Here is a 27,728-nt window from a genome sequence, read left to right as displayed (position 1 = left end):
AAGGCGGCAGACTTCCTTTCCAAGAACGTGGCTCGGTTGTTCATATCACCTAAGTGGAAGGCGCGAGAGGGCTGCGGCGCCTCCGTCCCCCGGGACGGGAGGACCCCCAGGGCTAGTGGCAAAGTCAAGCACGGCTACTAACAAGCCTCTTCCAGCCCAAAGCTCGCTCAGACTCGCCCCTCCCCGCAGGGTGTACCTAGGCGGGTCCATCGCCAGCCGAGGAGAGGGGTGTGGGAAGAGAGGGAACAGGTGCGCGGCGCGTCCCGCCTCTCTCAACAGGTGAATCAACGCAGTTGAGTCTCTGTTCTCGTGATTCACACTCTGCTCGGCGTGACCGAAGCAGGAGAGGGCCGGACCGCGATCCCTGGTCTTCTACTGCCCTCCCGGCGGGCTGGTCACTTGGTTCCAACCCTCTGGGCCGGAGCGCACCTGGGTCAGCCCACTTCCGGGGAGGGAGGTGGGGGAGCCCCTCCCCGCCGCCCACCCCCTAGCCCTGCCCTCCGCTCTCACCCTGTGTACCTGGGCCGATCCATTCCCCGGAGGCACGGGGGGGTGGAGTGGCTCGCAGAGCCACAGTGGGACAAGCAAGTTTCTCCCCGCAAGCTGGACGCGTGCTCTTCATCCACGAGGTTTCCTCTAGTTAAAATCCTAGAATAGGGTAGAGTGGGCTTGGAATGGAGACAAGGAGCGGAAGCGGGAAGGGGAGGAGCAGGCACCCCTCCCAGTCTTGGTGGGCGCCGCGCCCCCTACCCTCCCGGTACCAGGGAGGGGACGCGCGGGCGCGACGCGCCCAGACGGCAGCGATGGCGCCTTTGGCCCGCCAGTTCTCCGGGGGACTGGAGTCCTGCCCGCGTGCCCTGAGCTGGGGCGCGGTCGTCTTCGGGTGGCTTTTTCTGAGCACCTTGTGCACAGGTACGGAGCGCGGGGCCCCTGGTGCTGCGGGACGCCGGGAGGGCGCTCTAGAAGGGCGATGCCTGGAGTTCTACAGCGCCCCGGAGGCAGGAGAACTGGGGGAGGGGGGGCGCAGAGATTAAGACCTCCTGATCCCCAAGGTCTCCGGAGATCCCTGTGCGCCAGAGAGAGAGGAATTCTCTGTTCGTGCCTGAGAGCGCTCCCCCGCCCTTGTTCAGAGACAACAGGAAGTGAAACTCCCGGGACAGCGAACCCGGGAGCCGCAGGGAGAATGGGACCCTTTGTGGGGTAGGGGTGAAGGACCACCCGGTCACTGAGAAAGGCGGGGGTGAGGACTCGGTAGCAGGTCGGGATTTCTGAGTCTTGGGGTAACAGGGAGAAGGCACCTGAGGGCTGGATCGGACGATTCCTAGGGGGTGAGATCAAGAAGCAGCGCCCAGGCGTCGTGTGGGTGCGGTATTGAAAATTCCCCACTCCCTAACCCAGTCATGTCGTAAGAATATCTGCGTTAAGAGTCTGGTGAAACGGACTTATGAACTAACTTAGAAACCATCTTCTGCTGGATCTGATGTTTGTTTGGGCAGGGGGTTTCAGGGGGACTTTTATCTTTTAGCAAGCACTTTTGTTGCAGGAAGGGGGACCCCTTCCAGGGCCTGAAACTGGGCTCTTGTCTAACACTCGGAAATGAATTGTCCGAGGAGACACATGTGCTGACAAAGCAAGAGATTTTATTGGGAAAGGGCACCGGGGTGGAGAGCAGGAGGGTAGGGGAACCCAGGAGCACTGCTCTGCCGCCTGGCTCGCAGTCTTGGGTTTTATGGTGATGGGATTAGTTTCCGGGTGGTCTTTGGCCAATCATTCTAATTCAGAGTCTTTCCTGGTGGCGCACGCATCGCTCAGCCAATGGATGCTAGCAAGAGGGATTCTGGGAAGTGGACGGACATGCGGTGTCTCCTATCGACCTTTGCTGAACTCTTCAGGCTGGTGGTGGCTTACTAGTTCCGTATTCCTTATCAGGATCTCCTGTCATAAAACAACTCATGCAAATAGTTACTATGGTGCCTGGCCAGGGTGGGCGGTTTCAATCAGTGTGCTTCCCCTAACACTTTTGGCATATTCATTTGAGATGGCTTTGGGTAGGGCAAGGTGAAAGGCTGGTGGTGACGTAACTGGGGATTTAGATACTATATGGCGAAGCAATCCAAACAACTCCAGAATCCCCCGGCCCTCCCCACCCCCAATTCACAAAACCTGGAGTAACTTGGAACACTTGGTTGTTTTTGAAAAGGTGGGCCTCGAGCACTGTGGGCTTTTGGGGGGGGCATTAGGGCTTGTCTGTACAGGCCAGAACCCTTTCCATGAGAGGGTGGCCAAGGGAAGAGGGGACTGGAAGCAGTTCAGAGGCTGCACTCTGGTTAGAGGAATGGTCAGGATGTTCCAAGGAATCAGGCTGTGTGACCTTGCAGTGGCCACTTCAACCCCTGGGTCTCTTAATGGGCATGATTATCAGAGCTGCCTTGGGGATTAAGGAACAGTGTGTGCCCGGCACTCTCTAAAACCTTACACTTGTAAATGTTGGTGATGTGACAAGTGATGTGGCTCCTTCCTGCTGAAGTACTTCCTTGCGCTCACAGCTGTCCCTCTGCTGACTCTCTTCTTGTCCTCAGCCCCCACCAGCGCCATCCAGGTGACTGTGTCAGACCCCTACCACGTGGTGAGCCTATTCCAACCCGTGACCCTGCCCTGCACCTACCAGTCGACTGCGACCACCACAGTGCCCATCGTGATCTGGAAGTACAAGTCTTTCTGCCGGGACCGCATCGCTGATGCCTTCTCTCCTGCCAGTGTTGATAACCAGCTCAACGCCCAGCTGGCGGCTGGTAACCCAGGCTACAACCCCTACGTGGAGTGCCAGGACAGCGCACGCACCGTCAGGGTTGTGGCCACCAAGCAGGGCAATGCCGTGACCCTGGGAGACTACTATCAGGGCCGAAGGATCACCATCACAGGAAGTACGCGGGATTGGACGGGGTGGGCCTGAGTGGTGGTGTAGGCTCCCTCTCAGAGGTTTATCAGCATAGGTGTCTGAAAGCACTGGCCGAGGGATGGATTCTTTTCCTTCTACCCATCCATCCATCCCTTTATTTAACAGCAAAGATTTATCGAGCACCTAACGTATACCAGGTACGACTTGAGGTCCTGGAAATAGAGCAGTAAACAAAATTATCAAAGGCCTTCCCTCCTGGAGCTTGAATTCCAGTGAGACAGACAAATAAGGCAAACACAAGCCTGACAGGCTATGGTCATGGTGTCAAAAAAGAGTCAGACACGACTTAGCAACTGAACAACAATAATAAACACGTACTTTCAAGTGCTTAAAGGTAAAGAAAAGTGGGTAATGGAGAGAGGGGCAGGGGTTCTATAATAATACTTGTAACATCAGCAACAATAAGTAAAATTTACATGGTAACAGGGGCTTGCCTGGTGGCTCAGTGGTAAAGAATCCACCTGCAATGCAGGAGCTACAGCAGACGTGGGTTCAATCCCTGGCTCGGGAAGATCTCCTGGAGGAGGGCATGGCAGCCCATTCCAGTATTGCCTGGAGAATCCCGTGGACAGGGGAGCCTGGCGGGCTACAGTCCATAGGTCACAGAGAGCAGGACGCGAGTTAGCACAAACGCACGCGTGTAACTAATAACCTATAAGAGGGCTCCTGTGTGCCAGGCTCTAATCCAGGTTGATGTGAATTAGCTCATTCAGATGATAATAATGGAGTAAGTAGCTTCTGTTGCTGTCACTTTACAAAGACCCAGAGAGTTAAAGTGACTTGCACAGGGTCACGCAGCTAGTGGGATTATAAGTCAGCCCTTTGGGGCCTAGTCTCCAAGCTAATAACCCCTCTGCTTGCCCAGAAAGGTCAGCAAAGAACCCACCTGGAGGAGGTAACAGGAGTGAACTGAAGGAGTGAGGGATATTAGTGGAGAAAGCCTACATCTTGCCAGGTGCTTTATGCCCATATTACACTCAGGACAACTGAGTCACAGGGAGATCAAACAGTTCATCTTGGTGCACACACAGTAAAGGGCTGGCACTGGGATTTGAACCTAGCACTTGTCCTTCACCGTCATGCTACCTGCTCATAGGAGGTGCCTCTTGGGACCAGGTTAGGGGTGGGGAAGTCATTCATTCATTGATCCATTCACTTGGCCTTTATTGGGCATCTTCTAAGCACCAGAAGCTATGGTAGTTGCTGGGGCTAGAGAGGTGATCAGGACAGGTGATCCCTGCCCTCAAGGAGGTGATACCTCTGTGGGATCAAATAGGCAACAAATAAGCAGCAAAAGAGTAACAGGATTTTAGAAGGTGCCGCAGAGTGCTCCAAAGAAAACCCACCTGGGTGATATGTGATCATGACTCAAGACTGTGGTGAATATAATTTGACGAGGAACTGGGACTGGGCCCTACAGAATCCAGGGGGCATAGAGGAGGGTGATGGGCAACAGCGGGCAAGGGATGAAGGATGAGTGTTTTAATCATTGGCAGGGGGGCAGAGGAGGGAAGGGGGCATCCCTTTGCAGAGCCCAGGGGCCCAGGCCCCAGAGCACACCCCTTCTGTCTCTGTCTGGACCATGGGCAGGGACCCAGCCTCTCAGTCTTGTTTCAGGGAGGGACTAGCCCTGCTGGCCCTGAATTTCCTTGGGCAGCTGTTCCTGTGGATAATAGACTTTCGGCGGGGGTGGGGGCGGGTGGTGTTCAGCCTGTATAGGCCCCTACCCCATAATCCAGGGGCTTCTCCAGCCTGGATCAGGTATGACCGGACAGCACTGTCAGGACAACTCCCCTGCTGAGAGTGCCCTTGAAGGCTGGCTGGAATCATGTCCCCTTTGCTGAGTCCGTCATTGTAGTGACCTTCCGGCTCCATCTGGGGCAAATTCTTCCTTCTCCAGAGGCCCACAGGTCCTGGGTTTTCAAGTTGTCTTGACCTGGGCCCGGGTTTGATACAGGCCATGATTTATAAACATCCATTGTGTGTATGTCCCTTCAGGAAGCCCAGTAGCCACGGGAGCTTCCTCCATTTCAGCTTTGAGGATGGAGAAAAGCAGAATGGCCTTCGCTGTTCCTAGGCTCACCAGCCACCCAGGTTTTAAAAGTGAAAGTCGTCCTGGGGAAGTCAGAGTGGTGTGCCTCCGCTTAGGTGGTTCCGCTTCCACTTCCATTCTTCGGCGCCTGGATCGGGGCCCTATTTCTACCTCTTCAGGCTGCTTGGGAACCGTGTGCACCCCCACTTGGTAACGCTGGACCTGAGAGCTTGTGGGACCTCTGAGATCACGAGGGCCGCCTCTGCTGTGTGCGGATGAGGAACCAGAGGCCCAGGGAGGTGGAGGGAAGCCCAGCTCCTGTGCCCAGCTGGAGACCTGGCATTTTCTCCCTCTATCTAAAACAATTCGAGCAATGCCCAGCCCAGGTGATGTCAGGACCAGACCCAGACTGGGAACAGGGTGCGGCCGGGGGGAAGGAGGTGAACTCAGGCCTTAGAACGGATCAAAAGAAGCCGGAAAGCCATGTTTTTCGTGAGTTTTGAAAACATAGTATAGGCCAAACAAAACGCATTGAGGCCCAGATCCAGCCCACAGGACCAGATTTCAGCTTCAGGCCTAGGAGCTCTTGGAGGTGGCAGGGGCTGCCTTCAAGCCCCACTCCAGCTTTGGGCAGGGCCCTGGTCTAGGGTTCTGGTTTTAGAGAGATGCGTTCAGAGTCTGATTCAAAGATACAAGTGGAATACACGATGGGCCAAGAGGGTGTTACAGAGAATTCAGAGGATTTGGGAGAATGTAGGTTAGAGTTTTAGGATGATTCCATGAAAGAATATATACAAAGGGACCTAACACATAGTGAAAAATCAATTACTGGGGGCTGGATGCTTGACCATAAAGGAGCGCGTCAGTGCCCAAGGTCACCCTACCTTCCTGTTACTTTAAACTCAGTCGCCACCTCCACGACAGAGGCACTTCCCGTCTGAGTTCTGTGCTGCTTATCACCATCTGAAGCACAATATGTTTAAATTTTTTGTCTCTCTTTCCAGTTAGAAGCTTGAGCCCTGTCTGGGCGGGGATTCCTAGCTGTCCTCTAGAGCAGTGGTTCTCAAACATGCGGGTCTTAGGGTCACTTTACACACTTACTGAGGTCCTCAAAGAACTTTGTTTTTGCAGCTAGAAAATTGAGAAATTAAAAAAATTATTTAATGATGATAACAAAGTATGCATGCTGTTCTAAGCCGCTTCACGAGCTGTGCGAAGTGTTCCGCTCTTTGCAACCCTCTGGACTGTAGCCCACCAGGCTTCTCTGTCTGTGGGATGCTCCAGGCAAGAATACTGGAATGGGTTGCCATGCCCTCCTCCAGGGGATCTTCCTGACTTAAGGATGGAACTCATATCTCTTGTCTCCTGCGTTGGCAGGTGGGTTCTTTACCACTCGCGCCACCTGGGAAGCCCTAATAAACTATAGATTGGTCTAAATAACATACTTTTATGAGAAAATAACCATAATTCCCCAAACAAAAAAACCTTAATGAAAATGTATGGCGTTGCTTTTATATTTTTGCACGTCTCCTTACAGTCTGGCTGCATAGAAGCTGGATTCTCAAAGCAGCTTCTGCATTCAGTATATTGTGATAACATGTGCTTGTAACCTGTGGAAAACTCCACACTACACTCATGAGATTAAGTGAAAAAGGCAAATATCTTACTATTATAGTGAAAATAACTTGGACCTCAGGGACCCCCTGTGAAAACGTCTTGGGGAACCCAAGGCTCCACGGAGCACTTTTGAGAACTGTTGCTCTCTAGTATGGCAGTACTTCAGATACTGCCTGAAACATCAGATGCATTGAGTGCGTCAAATACTGAATGACTGTATCATGTGCCTACTTGAGGACAGCCACGTGTCCAGAACGCTGAGGAAAGTCAGTGTGAGGAGGAAAGGGGCTGGTTTCCAGATACTGACCAGGGCCTGGGGACTCCAGGTTCTGCTTGCCTGGAGCCTCCCTTCCCCTGGGGATGGGCTCACGGCCAGTCAGCCCCTAAGTAGGCTGATAGAATTTGGCAGTAGGGCAGGGGAGCTGTGCCAGGCGGGGTGGAACCAGCCCTGTGAGGGTCGGAGAACAGAGAGTCAGGCCAGAGGAACAGCCGGGGTGCACGCCAAAGTGGGGTGAGCCCAGCACATCGTGGGGGACAATGAGCAGGCCATTGTGTCTGGGGTCTGGCCAGTAGAGGAGGACGGTATGCAGGGGGCTGGTGTGGTAACCAGTGGTCAGAAGGCTCCAAAGGCCTTGTGGGCCCGGGTGAGGTGCTGGAACGGTGTGCCGTCATTGTTGTTCAGTCACTAAGTTGTGTCCAACCTTTTTGCCACCCCATGGACTGTAACCCACCAGGCTCCTCTGTCCATGGGATTTCCCAGGCAAGAAATCGGGAGTGGGTTGCCTTTTCCTTCGCCAGGGGATCTACCCGACGCAGGGATCGAACCTTTATCTCCTGCACTGGCAGGCGGATTCTTGATCGCTAAGCCACCGGGGAAGCCCTTGGAATGGTGGCGATAGGCCCTGGAAGGAGGTTTTACTATGGATGTGAGGTCTTCTTTCCAAAGCAGGAAGAAGGCTCTGGTTCTTTCCCTCCTGGGTACTGCAGTGAGGCACACACAGTGGCTGCCCTCTGAGCCACCCTGGGGAAGGGCTGGTGGTCCGTGGGGCAGGTGGTGGGTAGGTCCCCCGGAGCCAGAGCAGGTGGGGAGGAGGGCTGTGAGGATGCTCTGTGAGGACGTCTCTGGCCTGTTCCGACCTCCAGTGCTCCACAGGCCCAAGGTGGAGTTGCCCAGCGGGCCCCACCCTGCAGAATGGCTGAGGGATGTAACTAATTAGGGCCTGAGGAGTAGAGAGGAAATGGATGTACAGAAAGACTTTCATTATCGCTGTCATTAACAGGCTCCTTGCCTGGGGCTGTGTCACGGGAGCGTCCCCAGCCCTGGGCCTTGACCTGGAATGTGTGGACTGATAGCTGGATGGAGGAGGGAACCGGTCTAAGTCTCTCCCTCACACCCCTGCCTTCTGCTGGGTGCGGGAGTCTCCTGCTTCCTGGAATCTGGCCTGTTTATCTTTGCCTCCTTACCCTGGGTCTGTCCTAGGCTCCACATCGGGTCGAGTCAGGGGGGTGACTTTTGTTCTGAGAGGTGGGATGGGGAGGGGAAGGGAGAGGGATGGGGGTGTGTGGAGGCCATAGCTGAGTGGGGTCAGACCATCCCGGCCCACCACTCCTGTTTTCGCCACAGCTCTACAGCTCATCAGTAATTTCAGCAGACTGCTCTTCTCTCCAAGACAGGAAAGATAACAGTCCCACCTCACAGACTGAAGTTCCCCATGTGACAGTTTAGAACAGAGCCTGAGAGGTGTCAGGCCCTCAGGATGAGGGATTGAATCCCCAGCCCCCTTCCCCCCCAGGCGCCCCTCCCACACATGGCCCTCACCCGTGTGCCCCCTGCTGCAGATGCTGACCTGACCTTTGACCAGACAGCCTGGGGGGACAGCGGCGTGTACTACTGCTCCGTGGTCTCGGCCCAGGACCTCCAGGGGAACAACGAGGCCTACGCAGAGCTCATCGTCCTGGGTGAGTCTGGGTCCTGAGGGACAGGCTGGGGATGGGCCTCTCCTGCTACTTCTGTGTGTCCGCCCTCTGCCCTCCAGCCCTCTCTCTGGGCTCTGTCGCCTGCTTCGCTCTCCCCTCACAGCACCACCAGTCATTTGGGCTTCTCTGTACCCTGCACCTCAGACAGGGACCCCCTCCCAGCCCCGCAGCATCTTAAATAAGCCAGAGCCAAACCAAGAGTGGAGAGGAATGGGACCTCTGCCCCTACCTGGTCTCAGTTTTTAAAAGCACAGAAATGGTCAGAGTGATGGGCATTGAGCCCGGAGGGGTGATGGTGCGTGTAATCGAGAGGCCGCTTCAGCTGCGCCCCCTCCCCAACCTAAGGCCACATCTCACCCCGCGGTCCCTCTGCCCTGCTGGGATGGTGCTGTGTGGCTTGCATAGTTAGTGCTCCCCTCAAGCAAGCCCTCCCCCCACGTGCCCAGGAGTGGGCTGGGATACCCGCCAGCAGCCCCTGTCCTGCTGTGAGGCCCCCCCGCCACGTGTGGAAGGGATGCTGCTGTTAGCCAGATGCTCTGTTCTCGGTGGACACATATAGTCCCATGTGGAACGTGCTATATGTGACATGCTGTCGGGCCACACATTGCCATCATCACACGCGTGATGCAAGGTGGCACACGTGAGAACGAGCCCACATGATGGGGACCACGCCCCAGGGTGCTCAGGTCACGTGACGAGAGTTCACGTCTGGGTGACAGAATGCATGCACCCAGGGCCCACAGAACTCGCGCGTGTTCTTCTGTAAAATGCAGTCTCAGCATGTCTCAAAATTTAGTCTCAGGAGCCAGTTACACTCAGATTACTGAGGATTTCAAAGAAGGTTTGAGTTTTTGTGGGTTACATTTACAGTTGCTTAACATATTAGACAGAGAAGCAATGGCACCCCACTCCAGTAACTCTTGCCTGGAAAATCCCATGGACGAAGGAGCCTGGTGGGCTGCAATCCATGATGTCACTAAGAGTTGGATACAGCTGAGCGACTTCACTGTCGCTTTTCACTTTCATGCACTGGAGAAGGAAGTGGCAACCCACTCCAGTGTTCTTGCCTGGAGAATCCCAGGGACAGCGGAGCCTGGTGGGCTGCCGTCTGTGGGGTCGCAAAGAGTCGGATACGACTGAGGTTACTTAGCAGCAGCAGCAGCAGCAACATATTAGAAATTGAAACTGGCACACAAGTATTACCATCAGAGCGATTGACATCATCACACGTGGTGGAGCCTCAGGAAAGCTCTGCTGTATCTCTACTGAAGGAGAGTAGAAAGGGCAGTGGCTTCGTTATCAGGAACATGGCTTGGCCTCCGGGATGGGACCACACTTTGAGAACCACCAGTCTACCTGCTGGACCCCCCTCCAGGGGGCAGGCGGCATGGGGTGCTGATGTACGGCCCAGGCGTGCTGGGAAGGATTGAAGGCGGGAGGAGAAGGGGACAACAGAGGATGAGATGGTTAGATGACATCATCGACTCAATGGACATGAGTTTGGGTAAACTCTGGGAGTTAGTGATGGACAGGGAGGCCCGGCGTGCTACGGTTCATGGTGTTGCAAGGAATTGGACATGACTGAGCGAGTGAACTGAACTGATCTAAGCCATAGTCAGCTCCCGGTCTTCGTTTTGCTGACTGTATAGAGCTTCTCCATCTTTGACTGCAAAGAATATAATCAGTCTGATTTTGGTATTGACCATCTGGTGATGCCCATGTGTAGAGTTGTCTCTTATGTTGTTGGAAGAGGGTGTTTGCTATGATCATTGCATTCTCATGGCAAAATTATATGAGCCTTTGCCTTGCTTCATTCTGTACTCCAAGGCCAAATTTCCCTATTACTCCAGGTGTTTCTTGACTTCCTACTTTTGCATTCCAGGCCCCTATAATGAAAAGGATATCTTTTTTGGGTGTTAGTTCTAAAAGGTCTTGTAGGTCTTCATAGAATCATTCAACTTCAACTTGTTCAGCATTACTGGTTGGGGCATAGACTTGGATTACCGTGATATTGAATGGTTTGCCTTGGAAACGAACAGAGATCATTCTGTTATTTTTGATATTGCGCCCAAGTACTGCATTTCAGACTCTCTTTGACTATGACGACTACTCCATTTCTTCTAAGGGATTCTTGCCCACAGTAGTAGACATGATGGTCATCTGAGTTAAATTCACCCATTCCAGTCCATTTTAATTTGCTGATTCCTAAAATGTTGACGTTCACTCTTGCCATCTCCTGTTTGATCACTTCCAGTTTGCCTTGATTCATGGACGTAACATTCCAGGTTCCTACGCAATATTGCTCTTTATAGCATGAGACCTTGCTTCCATCACCAGTCACATTCACAACAGGGTGTTGTTTTTCCTTTGGCTCCGTCTCTTCATTCTTTCTGGAGTTATTTCTCCACTGATCTCCAGTAGCATGTTGGGCACCTTCCGACCTGGGGAGTTCATCTTTCAGTGTCCTATCTGTTTGCCTTTTCATACTGTTCATGGGGTTCTCAAGGCAAGGATACTGAAGTGGTTTACCATTCCCTTCTCCAGTGGACCACGTTTTGTCAGAACTCTCCACCATGACCCGTCTGTCTTGGGTGGCCCTACACACATGGCTCGTAGCTTCATTGAGTTAGACAAGGCTGTGGTCCATGTGATCAGACTGGTTAGTCTTCTGTGATTGTGATTTCTGTCTGTCTGCCCTCTGATGCCTTTACTCAGCGCCGACCGTCGTCCTGGGGTTTCTGTGATCTTGGACGTGAGCTCTCTCCTCTCGGCCCCTTGCCCCTCCAGTGCCGCACAGCCGCCACTCGCCGCTCCAGCGCCCTTGTTCTTACCCTGTCCTCACATGGCCCTCCTTCCGTCTGTGTTGTTTGTGTCTTAATCTTCTCTTCTTATGAGGTGTGCATGCGTGCATACTCAGCTGCTTCAGTCCTGTCCAACTCTTTGCGACCCTATGGACTGTTGCCTGCCAGGCTCCTCTGTCTTTGGGATTCTCCAGGCAAGAATACTGGAGTGGATTGCCATGCCGTCCTCCAGGGAATCTTCCAGACCCAGGGACTGAACCTGTGTCTCTTTCTTCTCCTGCCTTGGCAGGAAAGTTCTTTGCCACTAGCACCACCAGGGAAGCCACCTTCTTAAAATGACACCACTCATATTGGATTAAGGCCCACCCTAACAACTGCATTTAAACCTAATTACCTTGGACTTCCCTGGTGAAATCAAGTCCCTGGGGACTTCTCTGGTGGTCCAGTGGTTAAGAATCCACCTACCAGTGCAGGGAACATGGGTTTGATTTCTGGTCCAGGAAGATTCCTTCCATGTGCCCCAGGACAACTAAGCCAGCCCATGTTATCACCACTACTGAGGCTGTACTCTGGAGCCCTTGAACCACAACTACTAAGCCCATTCTCTGCAGCTGCTGAAACCAGGGCACCCTAGTGTCTGTGCTCTGAACAAGAGAAGCCACCATAATGGGAAGCCCATGCATCGCAGCTGGAGAGGAGAACCTGCTTACCGCAACTAGAGAAAGCCCGTGTGCAGCTACCAAGACCCAGCACGGCCAATCAATAAATAGATTGTTGTTAAATAAATAAACCTAATTACCTCTTTAAAGGCTCTATTTCCAAATAAGACGCATTCTAAGGTATTGGGGTTAGGGATTCCAAATACGAATCGGGGAGGACATGATTCCGCTCATCAAAGTCTCTCTCTGTCCTTCTCCCTACTTTGTTTTCCTTCAAAGCACTTGCCATGACCTGATGTTATATTCGTCATTTACTTGTTACCATCTATTTTTCCCCCAGGTAAAGATAATATTGCTCAGCAAATATTCCACATGGTCCCCTACATTTCTCAGGCCCTTTACAGTTAGGTGGAGCTATGTGATTCATTTTTCATGGCCTGCAGACAGAAGTAATGTAGATCCCTCCCAGGTCAAAGTGTTTAAGTGCCAGTGTGTAACTCACTTCCCTCTCTTCCCATTCCATAGCAGCTAATGATGCTACAGATGGTGCAGCCTCCATTGGCCATGGTATTTGAAGCAACTGTGTGGAGTGGAATTCTCTACCAACCCACACTGGACATATAGGATGAGCAAAAAAGAGAAAAAAATGTGTTAAGCCACTGAGATCCCAGAATTCTTCTGTTACACAGCATGTCTAAACTTATCCCAGTTAATACCTTCTTCACTAGAATGTAAGCTCCAAGAGGCCAGGGACTTAGCCTGAATCCTTAGTGCCTGGTGCAAGATGAGTAAGCAATATTTATTTATGGAATAAATGGATATGCCAGGCAAAGAAGGTAAAGTTGCTGAGCATGGATTATTCTAATAAAAGATGAATCAAGAAATGAAAAACTGATCCCAGAGCCTGGGACTGAAACCACTTGGCCACATTCCTACTAATTAACCACCATCTAAGTAATCCAGACCCAGCTGTTCCAAGAATTTGACATCAATAATCTCTTGAAAGCTTTAAAACAAGTGCAGTTTGTGATGGAAAATTCTGAAGGTTACACTTTGCTAATCCTGGAGAACAAATTCTCATGGTCTTAAGCCAATCATAGAAATTTTCTTTCCTCTCAGAGACAGATTTGGATCTGTACATGGGACCTAATTCTAGCCAACAGAACTTGAGGAGAGATCTGATGGGAGGATTTGGGGAATGGCATTAACTTTATGAAATGAAAAGACCCCTGCTCCTTGGAAGGAAAGCTATGACAAACCTAGATAGCATATTAGAAACTGGATACATCACTTTGCCAACAAAGGTCTTTCTAGTCAAGGCTATGGTTTTTCCAGTGGTCATGTATGGATGTGAGAGTTGAACTATAAAGAAATCTGAGCGCCAAAGAATTGATGCTTTTGAACTGTGGTGTTGGAGAAGACTCTTGAGAGTCCCTTGGACTGCAAAAAGATCAAACCAGTTAATCCTAAAGAAATCAACCCTGGACATTCATTGGAAGGACTGATGCTGAAGCTCCAATAGTTTGGCCGCCTGATGCAAAGAGCCAGAGCCGACTCATTGGAAAAGACCTTGATGCTGGGAATGATTGAGGGCAGGAGGAGATGGGGATGACAGAGGATGAGATAGTTGGATAGCATCACCAACTCAATGGACATGAGTTTGAACAAACCCCAGGAGATAGTGAAGAACAGGGATGCCTGGTATGCTGCAATTCATGGGGTCACAAAGAGTTGGACACGACTTCGTGACTGAATAACAACAACATTAATTTTATGATTGGCAGCCCACTCCAGTATTCTTGCCTGGAGAATCCCATGGACAGAGGAGCCTGGCAGGCTATAGTCCCTAGGGCCACAAAGAGTCAGACACGACTTAGTGACTTAGCACAGCATAGCACATAAGAGAAGACTCCTTGTAGTAGATATTGCTGATGGCCATTTACTAAATGTGTCCTGGACATAGCAGAATTTCATTTCCTGTGTTGGGAAATGCTGGTGCCATGTAATCATTTCTGGCCAATGGTCTGTGAGCGAATGACGTGTCACTGAAGGCTAGAGCATTTAATTATGGGTATGAAATAGTACAGAGCTATCTTTTTTCCTCCTCTGGCGTAAAACTGGAGATGTTTGCGATGGCTGTTGCTCAATCATCCTGTGTGCCCGAGTGATTATAATGTCAACTCACAAGGGAATGGAGCATGAATGAGAAGTAAATGATTGTAAGTCATTGAGATTTGGGTGAAGTATTATAATATCAAATAGCCTATCTGGAGTGATAACAGAAATTAGAATCAAGAGTGGGGTGCTGATGTAATAAAAAATAAAAACACATGCCATTGGCTTAGATACTATGCAAAGGGAACAAGAAAACTTATTTGAAACCAGAAGGATGGAGAGATACTTTGGGAAGCAGATAACATACTTGTTGATAATGTGCAGCTTTAGGGGAAGCAGTTGAAATGCAGGACACTAGAAGTGAACGTTGACCAAAGTTGGCCCCAAATTGGGAAGACTTTAAGAGGCAAAGTCCAATTAGAACCTAGCTTTTGTCTAAGATAAAAATAAAGGATTAGTACCAATTAAATCATTATTAACCATTGTTGTGTTGAACTTCCTTCATAGCTCAGTTGGTAAAGAATCCACCTGCAATGCAGGAGACCCTGGTTCGATTCCTGGGTCAGGAAGATCCACTGGAGAAGGGATAGGCTACCCATTCCAGTATTCTTGGGCTTCCCTTGTGGCTCAACTGGTAAAGAATCCACCTGCAGTGAGGGAGACCTGGGTTTGATCACTAGGTTGGGAAGATCCCCTGGAGAAGGGAAAGCCTACCCACTCCAGTATTCTGGCCTGGAGAATTCCATCGACTTATAGTCCATGGGGTTGCAAAGAGTCGGACACAATTGAGCGAGTTTTGCTTTCACTTTTCACTTTCAACCATTGTTACTATCTGTAAATAAATTGAGGTACTCCCAGGAAACATGTAGGATAGTCTGAGGCAGACAAAATGGGTTAGAATCTGGCTTTCGCTGGATGCCTGATAGAGTCTAAGTTACATGCAGTGAGAGATGAGGAACATCCTGAACAGAACACATGGAGTTGACTGGAGGCTTGTAAGAATTCTTAGGTCCCACACTTTGGGACAAAGAAAATAGGCTGAGAAACTCATGTGCCAAGGAGGGCATGTCTTCCAGTGCCACCTGAGATGTACTCGAGGAGGATAATGAAAAAGGGGATAACTCCTGGAGAGTGAAGACATAAGCCACAGTGAACAAAGATTTGGGAAGTTCCCCACCCTCAAGGAGCTGTGGGTGCATGCTCAGTCGCTTCAGTCATATCGGACTCTTTGCAACCCCTTGGACTGTAGCCCGCCAGGCTCCTCTGTCCATGGGATCCTTCAGGCAAGAATACTGGAGTGGGTTGCCATGTCCTCCTTCAGGGGATCTTCCCCACCCAGGGATCAAACTGATGTCTCCTGCATTTCAGACAGATTCTTTACTGCTGAGCCATCAGGGAAGCCCCTCAAGGAACTGATTTGGTGCTAATTAAGGAACCCTCCCAATTTACGAAACAGGAAACCAGTGATTTCTCAATTATGCATTTTGACCCATTCCATCATTGTCTATTGAGTGAGTAGGTGAAGGATAAATAATTTGACTTTTTAGTTCACTTGTTCTGACATAGGTTCACTCATGTTTCCTGCCCAGCTTTTGTGGTCATTTTAGTTTTTGACCCTAAGGTATTTGATGATGTGAACTGAATTAGAGTCCTGGAAGTGCAGTGGGTCAGGGTCCATTCCACTGCCCAGGGATGATGCCTGAGTTCTGTGGGTGACTTCACAATGTCGCCGTGGTTCCCAGCTTCCTTCTGTAGTCTGTATGTAGATAGCCATGCTGACCACCTTGTGGCTGCTTAGCCTTTTTCTCCCTATTCTGTGTGCCCAGCTATTAGTCACCTGTGCCTATAAGAGTCTCTGCCAGCAGGCCCTGCTCTCAGGCAATGATGTTGTCCTGCAGTGTGACCATCTCAAGGCATCCTGGTACTTTTCCTCCTTTCAGGGGGAAGATCCCTTTTTGGTCTCCTCACTGCCTAACATAAAGAAACTGCCTGGGGGCAGCCTCCAACTGAACAAACCTCAGCCCTCCCAGACAGGCCTCTATCGCTGTGAGGACAGTAACACAGCCCTTGTGGTAGAATATGAGATAGACTTCCAAGATGTCACCACGCTACATATTACCCACAAAGGACTAGGCCAAAACCATCTGCAGAATCAGAGCCTGAGTTTGGGTAGACAGGAGATCATCTTCACCCACTGGGAGCCCTGGCAGGACTGTAACCGCTGTGGGGTGCCAGGTGAACGCAAACGCCTGGGGTACTGCTACATCCAAGAGTCCCTGGAAAACCCGATGCCCTGCTGGCTCTATCTGGGAGATGTGAGGCTGTGGTCCAGCCGCTTGAGGCCTGAGATGCAGGTGGATGCCTGCCTTGTACCCTGCAACCAGAGTAAGGAGATCATCCAGCCGTTCTTCACCTTTGACATTTCCAAGTTGGGCCAGTCAACCAACAACATGCAGCTCACCTGCCCCTTGGCGTCCATCTACAGGTGACTGGACCCAGGCGTCAGCCCTGCCTTTGACCCCCACCCAGGCTTTGTTTCCTGTGTTCACCTCGGCCAGGGGTTACACTCCAGTAGAAAAGCAGGGTCTGTCTTCCATCCCATAAGCCTTCAAGGTCAATTTGTGCAGGAAGGGATCTCTTCACTGGCTTGTTCAGATGTTCATTCATCAAGAATCCCCAACTGTGACTTCTGAGCCACATCCTAGGCAGGTGATGTTGGGGACACAGTGGTGACCAACAAAGACCTAATCCCTGCCCTCATAGGCACCTGTTATTCATGGGTAGACCAAATACGAAACCTAGAAACCAAGACATTCTGGCCCATGCTCATGCCAACATAGACTTTACTGTGATTTCTATCTCCTCACTAGACTCTGACTGATACAATTTGTCTATCCATCCTCGTACCAATGCTACAGTAACTTAATTATTATACCTTTATAATAAGCCATGATATCAGTAGTATAGATTTTTCAGCTTTGTTCTTCAAGATTGTCTTGGTTATTCTTGACTTTTTATTAAAAAAAAAAATTGAAATCAGCTTGTGGTTTCCATCCAAAAGACTTCTTTTTTTTTTTTTTAATTGGCACATCATTGAATCTAAAGATAAAATCAATATATTACAATATTTAGTCTTCCAATCCATGAACATTGTAAACACTTCCATTATTTAGGCTTTCTTTTATTTCTCCCAATAACAAGTAGTTATTAATGTAGAGGTTTTACATGTATTTTATTATATCTGTTCCTTGTATTTGATTTGTTCATGCAAGTTGCATCTTTTACATTTCATTTTCTAATTACTTGTATATAAAAATATATTTGGCATTGCTTGGTTAGTTTTCTGTGATTGTGGTTTTCATTCTGTCTGCCCTCTGATGGATGAGGATAAGAGGCTTGTGAAAGCCTCCTGGTGGGAAGGACTGAGTGAAGGTCACTCAGTCCTGTCTGACTCTTTTCGACCCCATGGGATGGGAGGGACTGGCTGTGGGTGAAACTGGGTCTGGCTCTGGTGGGCAGGGCCATGCTCAGTAAATCTTTAACCCAATTTTCTGCTGATGGGTGGGACTGTGTTCCCTTCTCTGGCCAAACTATGGTAGGGGTGATGGCAGTAATAGCTACCTTCTTCAGAAGGATTTATGCCAGCATGCCGCAGCTCCCAGGACTGTTGTAGTCAGTGCCCCTGACCCTGCGGCAGGCCACTGTCAACCCACACCTCCGCCAGAGGCTCCTGGACATTCATTCACAGGCAGGTCTGGCTCAGTCTCTTTTGGGGTCACTGCTCCTTTCTCCTGGGTCCTGGTGCGCACGAGGTTTTGTTGTGCTCTCTAAGGGTCTGCTTCCCTAGGGTTTCTGAGTCCCTTTTCCAGATCGCCAGGTTGAGAAATACGTTGTGGAACCTAGAACTTTTGCAACAGTGTGAGAACTTCTTTGATATAAATGTTCTCCAGTTTGTGGGCTGTCTGCTTGGTGGCTGTACAGTGGCACTAATGGCAGCCTCCTCCAAGAGGACTTACGCCACACGCCATGCCTCCCAGGTCTGCTGCAGCCAGAGCCCCTATCCCAGCGGCAGGTCACTGCTGACCCATGCCTCAGCAAGAGACACTCAAACACTCAACGGCAGGTCTGGCTCAGTCTCTCGTGGGGGTCACTGCCCCTTTCCCTTGGTCCTGGTATGCACGAGGTTTTGTTTGTCTAACTCAATGAAACTATGAGCTATGCCATATAGGGCCACCCGAGATGGACGGGTCATGGTGGAAAGTTCTGACAAAATGTGGCCCATTGGAGAAGGGAATGGCAAACCACTTCCGCATTCTTGCCTTGAGAACCCCGTGAACACTATGAAAAGGCAAAAAGATATGATACTGAAAGATGAACTCTCTAGGTCAGTAGGTGCCCAATATACTAACTGGAAAAGAGCAGAGAAATAGCTCCAGAAGAAATGAAGGGGCTGAGCCAAAGCAGAAACAATACCTAGTTGTGGATGTGGCTAGTGGTGAAAAGTAAAATCTGATGCTGTAAGAACAATATTACATAGGAACCTGGAATGTTAAGTCCATGAACCAAGGTAAATTAGAAGAGGTCAAACAGGAGATGGCAAAAGTGAACACTGATATTTTAGAAATTAGTGAACTAAAATGGACTGGAATGGGCGAATTTAATTCAGATAACCATTACATACTGTGGGCAAGAATTCCTTAGAAGAAATGGAGTAGCCCTCATAGTCAACAAAAGAGTCCAAAATGCATACTTGGATGCAGTCTCAAAAATGACAGAATGATCTCTGTTTCCAAGGCAAACCATTCAATATTACAGTAATCCAAGTATATGCCTCAACCACTAACGCCAAAGAAGCGGAAGTTGAATGGTTCTATAAAGACCTACAAGGCCTTCTAGAACTAATACCTAAAAAAGGTGTCCTTTTCATCATTGGGACTGGAATGCAAAAGTAGGAAGTCAAGAGATAACCTGGAGTGACAGGCAAGTTTGGCCTTGGAGTACAAAATGAAGCAGGGCAAAGGCTAACAGAGTTTTGCCAAGAGAATGCTTTGGTCATAGAAAACACCCTCTTCCAACAACACAAGAGACAACTCTACACATGGACATCACCAGATGGTCAATACCAAAATCAGATTGATTATATTCTTTGCAATCAAAGATGGAGAACCTGTATACAGTCAGAAAAACCAAGACTGGGAACTGACTGTGGCTCAGATCATGAAGTCCTTATTGCAAAATTCAGACTTAAATTGAAGAAAGTAGGGAAAACCACTAGGCCATTAAGATATGACCTAAATCAAATCCCTAATGATTATACAGTGGAAGTAACAAATAGATTCAGGGGATTAGATCTGATAGACAGAGTGCCTAAAGAACTGTGGATGGAAGTTTGTCACATTGTACAGGAGACAGTGATCAAAACCATCCCCAAGAAAAAGAAACTCAAAAAGGCAAAATGGCTGTCTGAGGAGGCCTTACAAATAGCTGAGAAAAGAACAGAAAAGCAAAAGACAAAGGAGAAAAGGAAAGACATACCCATCTGAATGCAGTCTTCCAAAGAATAGCAAGGAGAGATAAGAAAGGCTTCCTAAGGGAACAATGCAAAGAAATAGAGGAAAATAGTAGGATGGGAAAGACTAGAGATCTCTTCAAGAAAATTAAAGATACCAAGGGAACATTTCATGCAAAGATGGGTCCAATAAAGGACAGAAATGATATGGACATAACAGAAGCAGAAGATATTAAGAAGAGGTGGCAGGAATACACAGAAGAACTATACAAAAGAGAACTTAATGGCCCAGATAACCATGATGGTGTGATCACTCACCTAGAGCCAGACATCCTGGAATGCGAAGTCAAATGGGCCTTAGGAAGCATCATTATGAACAAAGCTAGTGGAGGTGATGGAATTCCAGTTGAGCTATTTCAAATCCTGAAAGATGATGCTGTGAAAGTGCTGCACTCAATATGCCAGCAAATATGGAAAACTTGGCAGTGGCCACAGGACTGGAAAAGGTCAGTTTTCATTCCAATACCAAGGAAAGGCAATGCCAAAGAATGTTCAAACTACCGCAGAATTGCACTCATCTCACACGCTAGCAAAGTAATGCTCAAAATTCTCCAAACCAGGTTTCAACAGTATGTGAACTGAGAACTTCCAGTTGTACAAGCTAGATTTAGAAAAAGCAGAGGAACCAGAGATCAAATTGCCAACATCTGTTGGATCAAAGAAAAAGCAAAAGAGTTCCAGAAAAACATCTACCTCTGCTTCATTGATTTCACTAAAGCCTTTGACTGTGAGGATCACAACAAACTGGAAAATTCTTAAAGAAATGAGATACCAGACCACCTTACCTGCCTCCTGAGAAACCTATATGCAAATCAAGAAGCAACAGTTAGAACTGGACATGGAACAATGGACTGGTTCCAAACTGGGAAAGGAGTACATCAAGGCTGTATATTGTCACCCTGTTTATTTAACTTATATGCAGAGTGCATCATGCAAAATGCTCGGCTGGTTGAAGCACAAGCTGGAATCAAGATTGCTGGGAGAAATATCAATAACCTCAGATGTGCAGATGACACCACCCTTATGGCAGAAAGCAAAGAGGAACTAAAGAGCCTCTTAAAGAAAGTGAAAGAGGAGAATGAAAAATCTTAAGCTTAAAACTCAACATTCAAAAAACTAAGATCATGGCATCCGGTTCAATCATTTCATGGCAAATAGATGGGGAAACAATGGAAACAGTGAAAGGCTTTATTTTCATGGGCTCCAAACTCACTGCAGATGGTGACTGTGGCCATGAAATTAAAAGATGCTTGCTCCTTGGAAGAAAAGCTATGACCAACCTAGACAGCATATTAAAAAGCAAAGACATTACTTTGCCAACAAAGATTCTTCTAGTCAAAGATACGGTTTTTCCAGTAGTCATGTATGGATGTGACAGTTGGACCATAAGGAAGGCTGAGCGCCAAAGAATTGATGCTTTTGAGCTGTGGTGTTGGAGAAGACTCTTGAGAGTCCCTTGGACTGCAAGGAAATCAATCCTGAATATTCATTGGAAGGACTGATGCTGAAGTTGAGGCTCCAGTACTTTGGCCACCTGATGCAAAGAGCTGACTAATTAGAAAAGACCCTGATGCTGGGAAAGATTGAAGTCAGGAGAAGGGGACAACAGAGGACAAGATATTTGGAGGGCATCACTGACTTGATGGATATGAGTTTGAGCAAGCTGTAGGAGTTGGTGATGGACAGGGAAGCCCGGCGTGCTGTTGTCCATGGGGTTGCAAACGGTCGGACATGACTGAGCGACTGAACTGAATTGAACTGATCATCATCATTCAAGGATTCCACACTTGTGAATTCACCTACTCACTAAAATTTGTTTGTAACCCCCAAGTTGGTACCCACAGTCATATTCATTTGCAGACATGCACAGAGTGGCAAGAAAATTGAGTCACACAACAATGCACATTCCCAGCCAAGGCCACCCAAGGTGACACTCTGCCTTCTGGTTTCAGTTTCCAGACTGTGTTAGCAAGTATGGTCCTCTTCATGGTCTATTTAGTGCCATGTTTTTGGCATTTTTGTGTTTCTGTTGGTGATTTTGATTTTCAATATTTATTTATTTTTGGCTGAGGAGTTTAGGAAAGAATCTGGGAAAGGGGCCACCAAGAAAAAAATATATTTGTTTAAAATGAGTTGAGTCTTGCAGATATCTGTGGGAGGACCAGCATGTGCAATGATCCTAAGGCAGGGGCTCTTTGCTTGCCTGGTATATTCAGAGGACAGTCAGGAGACCAGCATGGCTGGAGCAGTTGGGTGGGGAAAGGTAGGAGGTCAGAAGGGAACCAGAGAGGATTTATTCACCTCTCCATTCTCAGCACTCGCAAGTGTGCCCAGAACATACTAGCAGGCCTGTGTGCTTAGTCGCTTAGTCATGTCTGACTCTTTGCAACCCCATGGACTGTAGCTTGCCAGGCTCCTCTGTCCATGGGATTCTCCAGGCTAGAATACTGGAGTGGGTTGCCATTCCCTTATCCAGGGGATCTTCCCAACCCAGAGACTGAACCCAGGTCTCTTGCATTACAGGCAAATTCTTTACTGCCTGAGCCACCAGGGAAGACCCTGAACAAAGTACATGTGTTCAGAAAAAAAATGTGTTGAATGTTCATAACACCAAGATAGGGAGGTGATAGAGAAAATCCTGAATAGACAAGTTGTGTCCTTCTACCCCAGCAGAGTGGAAGGCTTGGAAGAGAAATGAAATAGGATTGCTAACTTGTCACAGGACAAATGTGGGAATTGTGACCTCACACCCCACGGGATGTTCTTCTACAGTTGTTCCTGCCATCAGGGCTGAAGCCTGAGGTCCATGGATGATGTCACAATGTCTAGGGTGGGGCCCGGCCCACTTCCACAGCCCCAGTCCACCATGCTGACCACCTTGTGGCTGTTGCTTTGCTTTGCTCTCCCGGTCCAGGAGTCGTCCTTTTCTATCAGCTGTCCTAATCGCAAGCACTGTCAACTGGCCCTGCTCTCAAACAATGATATCATCCTGCAGTGCAATGCCCCTGGGGCACAGTGGCAATTCTTCTTGCCATTCAAGACCACCTGGGTCAGCAATTCCACTACTAATCTCAACATGGAAATAATGCCCAATGGCAGCCTCTTCATTACAAATCCACTACCCTTCCATACAGGCTTTTATCACTGCAACGACAAGGATGGCAAGAAAGTGGTGCAGTATGAAATTGACTTCCAAGATGTCGTCAGCCTACATATTACACACAAAGATTTGGACCAAAAGCCCCTGCAGAATGAGAGCCTGAGTCTGGGGAGCAAGCAGCTCATCTTCACCCACTGGGAGCCCTGGCAGGACTGTAACCGCTGTGGGGTGCCAGGGGAACGCAAACGCCTGGGGTACTGCTACATCCAAGAGTCCCCGGAAAACCCGATGCCCTGCTGGCTCTATCTGGGAGATGTAAAGCTGTGGTCCAGCCGCTTGAGGCCTGAGATGCAGGTGGAAACCTGCCACATCCCATGTACCCTCATAGATATGAAATATATCATTTTTGACAACTTCCAGCTTAGAAACAAAATGGGATCTGCGTCGCTCACCTGCCCCTTAGGATCTATCTACAGGTGACGGAATCGGTACCAGCCCTGCCCTTGGCCCCTTGCCAGGCTCTCCCCATCTGGGAGCCTTTGTGGTTAATCTGCGCAGAGAGAGGGATTCTATGTCACTAATCAGCACCGCAGTCTCTCTCCTTGGGCTTCTTTGGATATTCCTCTTGGTGTCCACTGAGCCACACACAGATAGAATGAGGACAGCTAGTACCCGGGAGCACTCGGCTGACTCTAGGCCCAGTCTGCACGGGGTGGTGCTGTGGATGTGGTGGTCATCAGGTAGCTGCACATCTGGTCCTTGCTGCTGCTGCGCTGGTCCTTAGGAAGCCCCTAGTCCAGGCGGGGAGATGGACCAGGGTGGTCAGGGTTGGAACGGGAGAAGTTCAGGCAAGTGATGGAGCTGTGAGGCAGGTAGCTCAGGGAGCTGTGAGACTCTTGAGTCCTCAAACTCATGTGGAATGATCATCAAGCCTAGGACGAGAAGATGGATGCCTATCATGACCTGTGTCCCTGGGAGCTCCCATTCTTGTTCTGTCTTCCCGCCTCGTGGTAGTAGTTGAGTCACTAAGTCGTGTTCGACTCTTTGCAACTCCATGGACTGTAGCCCACCAGGCTCCTCTGTTCATGGGATTTCCCAGGCAAGGATATTGCAGTGGGTTGCCATTCCTTCTTAAGGGTTCCTGCCTGGAGCCCCTGGGAAATCTTTCCCTCTTCACGTTTTTCCCTGCCCACCTGCTTCCCTGGTGGCTCGGATGGTAAAATATCAGCATACAATGCAGGAGACCTGAGTTTGATCCCAGGGTGGGGAAGATACCCTGGAGAAGGGAATGGCTACACACTCCAGTATTCTTGCCTGGAGGATTCCATGGACAGAGGAGCCTGGCGGGCTACAGTCCATGGGGTTGCAAAGTCAGACGTGACTAAACGACTAACTGCCACTACCCCAACAATAAGAACTGCAACCACGCACAGTGCAGCGCTTACCCTATAAGCTGGTCCCTAGGCAAACATTCTTCTTAAACCACATCCTCTGCCATTCTTCTTCCCTCACCCAGGGAGCTGTGAACTCCAAGAAGGCTCATTCATAGATGAGGAAACTACAGCTCAGAGGAATGCCTGGGGGAATCCATGGTGAGAGGTGGCAGCACAGACCTTATGACACATACTTGTCCATGGGGACCCCCTTGCCCTTCTCCCCCACTGGCCAGTGGCAACCCTTTCCTTGCAAGTTGGGAGCCTGAGCAACCTCTTGAGGGCTCTACAACTACTGGCTCTGTGAAATCTGGCTTCATTGCCTCCACCTGGTTTTCTTTCCTTTGGTCATCCCAGTTGTGACTTGTGTTGTCATTGTCCAGTCACTAAGTTATGTCCAACTCTTTGCAACCCCATGGACTGCAGGCGTCCCTGTCCTTCACCATCTCCCAGAGTTTGCTCAGGCTCATGTTCATCAAGTCGGTGATGCCATCCAACCATCTCATCCTCTGTCACCCCATTCTCCTCCTGCCTTCAATCTTTCCCAGCATCAGTCTTTTCCAGTGAGTTGTCTCTAAGGTGGCCAAAGTATTGGAGCTTCAGCTTCAGCATCAGTCTTTCCAATGAATATTCAGAGTTGATTTCCTTTAGGATGGACTGGTTTTATCTCCTTGCTGTCCAAAGGACTCTCAAGAGTCTTCTCCAGCACCACAGTTCAAAAGCATCAATTCTTCAGTGCTCAGTCTTATTTATGGTCCAACTCTCACATCCCATACATGACTACTGGAAAAACCCTAGCTTTGACTATACAGACCTTTGTTGGCAAAGTCATGTCTCTTTTTTAATATTCTGTCTAGGTTTGTCATAGCTTTTCTTCCAAGGAGCAAGTGTCTTTTAAATTCATGGCTGCAGTCACCGCCCTCAGTGATTTGGAGCTCAAGAAAATAAAATTTGTCACCGCTTCCACTTTTTCCCCTTCTATTTGCCATGAAGTGATAGGACCAGATGCCATGATCTTAGTTTTTTTAATGCTGAGTTTTATGCCAGCTTTTTCTTTCTCTTTTTCTCTCTCTCATATCTTTTTGTCTCCCTTTCTCCTTTCTTCCTCCTCCTTGAAGTATAAAAGTAACACCTGCTTCCTTAAAAAAAAAAAAAAAAAAGCCCACAATTCAGAAATGTGAACGTACATGTGACTCCTCCTTCCATCTAGATCCACACACCTATTCCATGTCATTTGCCAAGTAAGGGGCACCTGGGTGCCCATCACAGGGAACTTGAAAAGAAAGGTCACTGAGGCTTCAAGAATTGCTATGTCTCCAGGGAGCTGAGGGGAAGGGCAGTTCATATGAGGTTAACTGTCCCGGCCTCTGCCACTTTCCTGCTGTGTGACTTTAGCCTGTGGCCTCTCTGGGCCTCAGTTTCCCCATCTGTAGAATATGGGTTGTATTCGTTTGCTACGACCACTGTAACAAAACACCACCAACCAGGTGGCTTCAACCAACAGGGAATTCTTCTCTTCCAGTTCTGCAGACAGATCAAGCTGTCAGCAGGGCCGCGTACCCTCTGAGAGGCTGGATGGGACCCTTCCTCGCCTCTTTCTGGTGTCTGGGGGTGGCCGCAGTCCTTGGCCTGCCTTGACTTGTGACCGCACCCCCAGCGACTGCCTCTGTCACCAGCTGGGGTTCTCCCCATGTGTCTCGTGTCTCTGCCTCTTCTCTCTTCTTACATGGATACAGGTTATACTGGTAGATTTAAGGCCCACCTGACTCCCATTCTGGTGGCTCAAATGGCTGAGAATCTGCCTGCAATGCGGGAGACCTGGGTGGGGAAGATCCCCTGGAGAAGGGAATGGCTATGCACTCCAGAGGGGCCTGGAGAATTCCATGGCCAGAGGCACCTGGCAGGCTACAGTCCATGGAGTCGCAGAGTTGGACTCGACTGAGCGACTTTCCCTTTCACGATGCCCATCTGACCTCATCTGAGCTAATTACAACTGCAACAACTCTTATTTTCAACTAAGGTCACATTCTGAGGTTCCAGTTAGGACATGAATTTGGGGAGTACAGAGGTCTTGGGGGACCTGGCCTCGGGGTCATTGTGATCCCTAAGAGAGCAAATGCCGGTAAAGACATTTACGACAGGGTCCCACACACTAACAGGTATTACTATTGCTTTTATGATCTTTCACCTTGTCTTTATTGTCTGTTGCTTGTCCCTTTTGTTTCCCAGCCACGATGGGTGTGTTATATCCCTGATTCATGTGTTCACTGATCATGTTTTTCACTGAGCATTTATAAACCAAAGATCTAAACTCTAGGCACCAGAGAGGCAATGAAGAACAAAACCAAAAAAGATACCTAGTCTCATGCAGCGATAAACCAATGACATGAATGAAACACACAGTATTTCATTTTTTTTTTAATTGGAGTATAATTGCTTTTACAAGGTTAAGAACCCAGCATTTTAGTAGGTGATAGAGGGAGAGTGGGAGTGGGGGAGGTGAAAGTTTTAAATAAGGAGAGCAGAGAAAGCGTTCCTGAGAAGGTGCCATTCAGCCAAGGCTGAGAGGAGGTAAGAGAGCTGTGTGCGTTGGAGAGCATTCCAAGCTGAGTGCAAAGACCCCGGGGCAGGACTGTGCCCAGCCGTTGGAGGAACCTCTAGGAGGTGTGGCTGGGGCAGAGTGAATGAGGGAGAGCAGAGGAAATAGGGTCAGGCAGGTAAAGAGGTACACACACAATTAGGGAGTGTCTTGCTAATTCCTCCAAATAACCCTCTGAGGTCACTGCAATCATGACACTCTCAGATTTCAGATGAAGAAACAGAGATAGAGGCATTTAGTTAAGTGGTCCCGGGGAAGTAAGGGGCTGGGCTCTGAGAGCTCCCACCCATCCTGCCCCCACCTTCCCCTTGTCCTTTGCTGCATAGCTCTCCTTGGAGGGGGATGCTCTGTTTGCTCTTCCCAGGGAGAAGGGTGCTGCCATCTCTACCTCCTTTCAGACGTCGGTCCGCCCTCCCCCTCTCTGGGGTTTTGCAACTGACCTTGTCATCCTTCGCAGGCCCGTATTCTGGGAAGCGAACAACCTCTCCCTGACCTGGAAGGACCAGCTCTCCGGCAAGAGCGTCAGCACCATCATGGACACCTCCAACGGCGGCAGCTGGCTGCGGGTCTTCCAGCCGGCCACTTACAGGTGCTTCGTGCAGCAAGAGCTCACGGCTCAATTCAACTCCCAGAGCAATGTGGATCCACTGAAGTTTCTAAGCCCAGGAAAGTCTGAACAACAACCAGAGGCAAAGGAGACCCAGAAAGAAAAAGCCAACTCTGTCCTTAAGGGGCTGAGCGTGATGATGCTCGTGGGCACGGTCTTGACTCTGCTGGGGTGTCTGCGCAAACAGTTCCGCTTTTCCCGGAGCCAGAAGAGAAACAAGATGTTGTTGGTGAAATAAAGTTAGCCCTTTGGGTCGTGGA

General features: G+C 49.4%; 3 protein-coding genes across 5 annotated transcripts; all 3 read left to right on the top strand.

The window, feature by feature from the left end:
* Positions 1 to 506: 506 nt before the first annotated feature.
* Positions 507 to 27,728, top strand: LOC122687892 (lipolysis-stimulated lipoprotein receptor-like). Of its 3 annotated transcripts, none has more exons than XM_043893631.1 (4): positions 507 to 912; positions 2,580 to 2,924; positions 8,448 to 8,567; positions 22,864 to 23,324. In XM_043893631.1, the coding sequence occupies exons 1-4, from the start codon at positions 675 to 677 to the stop codon at positions 23,307 to 23,309; spliced, it is 1,149 nt and encodes a 382-aa protein (XP_043749566.1). In that variant the 5' UTR covers positions 507 to 674; the 3' UTR covers positions 23,310 to 23,324. The 3 variants fall into 3 exon arrangements, with proteins under 3 accessions (XP_043749566.1, XP_043749575.1, XP_043749569.1); XM_043893640.1 differs by lacking the exon at positions 22,864 to 23,324 and adding an exon at positions 11,998 to 12,149 and having other exon boundaries at positions 522 to 912; XM_043893634.1 differs by lacking the exon at positions 22,864 to 23,324 and adding an exon at positions 27,319 to 27,728 and having other exon boundaries at positions 529 to 912.
* LOC122688055 (protein FAM187B-like) lies at positions 14,871 to 17,259 on the top strand. Its single transcript, XM_043893870.1, has one exon. It carries the CDS (start codon positions 15,933 to 15,935, stop codon positions 16,647 to 16,649), a length of 717 nt encoding a protein of 238 aa, XP_043749805.1. The 5' UTR covers positions 14,871 to 15,932; the 3' UTR covers positions 16,650 to 17,259.
* Positions 27,358 to 27,728, top strand: LOC122688282 (protein FAM187B-like). The gene has a single exon (XM_043894181.1). The coding sequence runs from the start codon at positions 27,395 to 27,397 to the stop codon at positions 27,704 to 27,706; it is 312 nt and encodes a 103-aa protein (XP_043750116.1). The 5' UTR covers positions 27,358 to 27,394; the 3' UTR covers positions 27,707 to 27,728.

The sequence above is a fragment of the Cervus elaphus genome, chromosome 4 (genome assembly GCF_910594005.1).
Source record: "Cervus elaphus chromosome 4, mCerEla1.1, whole genome shotgun sequence".
In the NCBI taxonomy this organism is placed as follows: Eukaryota; Metazoa; Chordata; class Mammalia; order Artiodactyla; family Cervidae; genus Cervus; species Cervus elaphus.
Note: the sequence above shows the minus strand (reverse complement) of the source record. Positions and strands in the feature narration are given on the sequence as shown.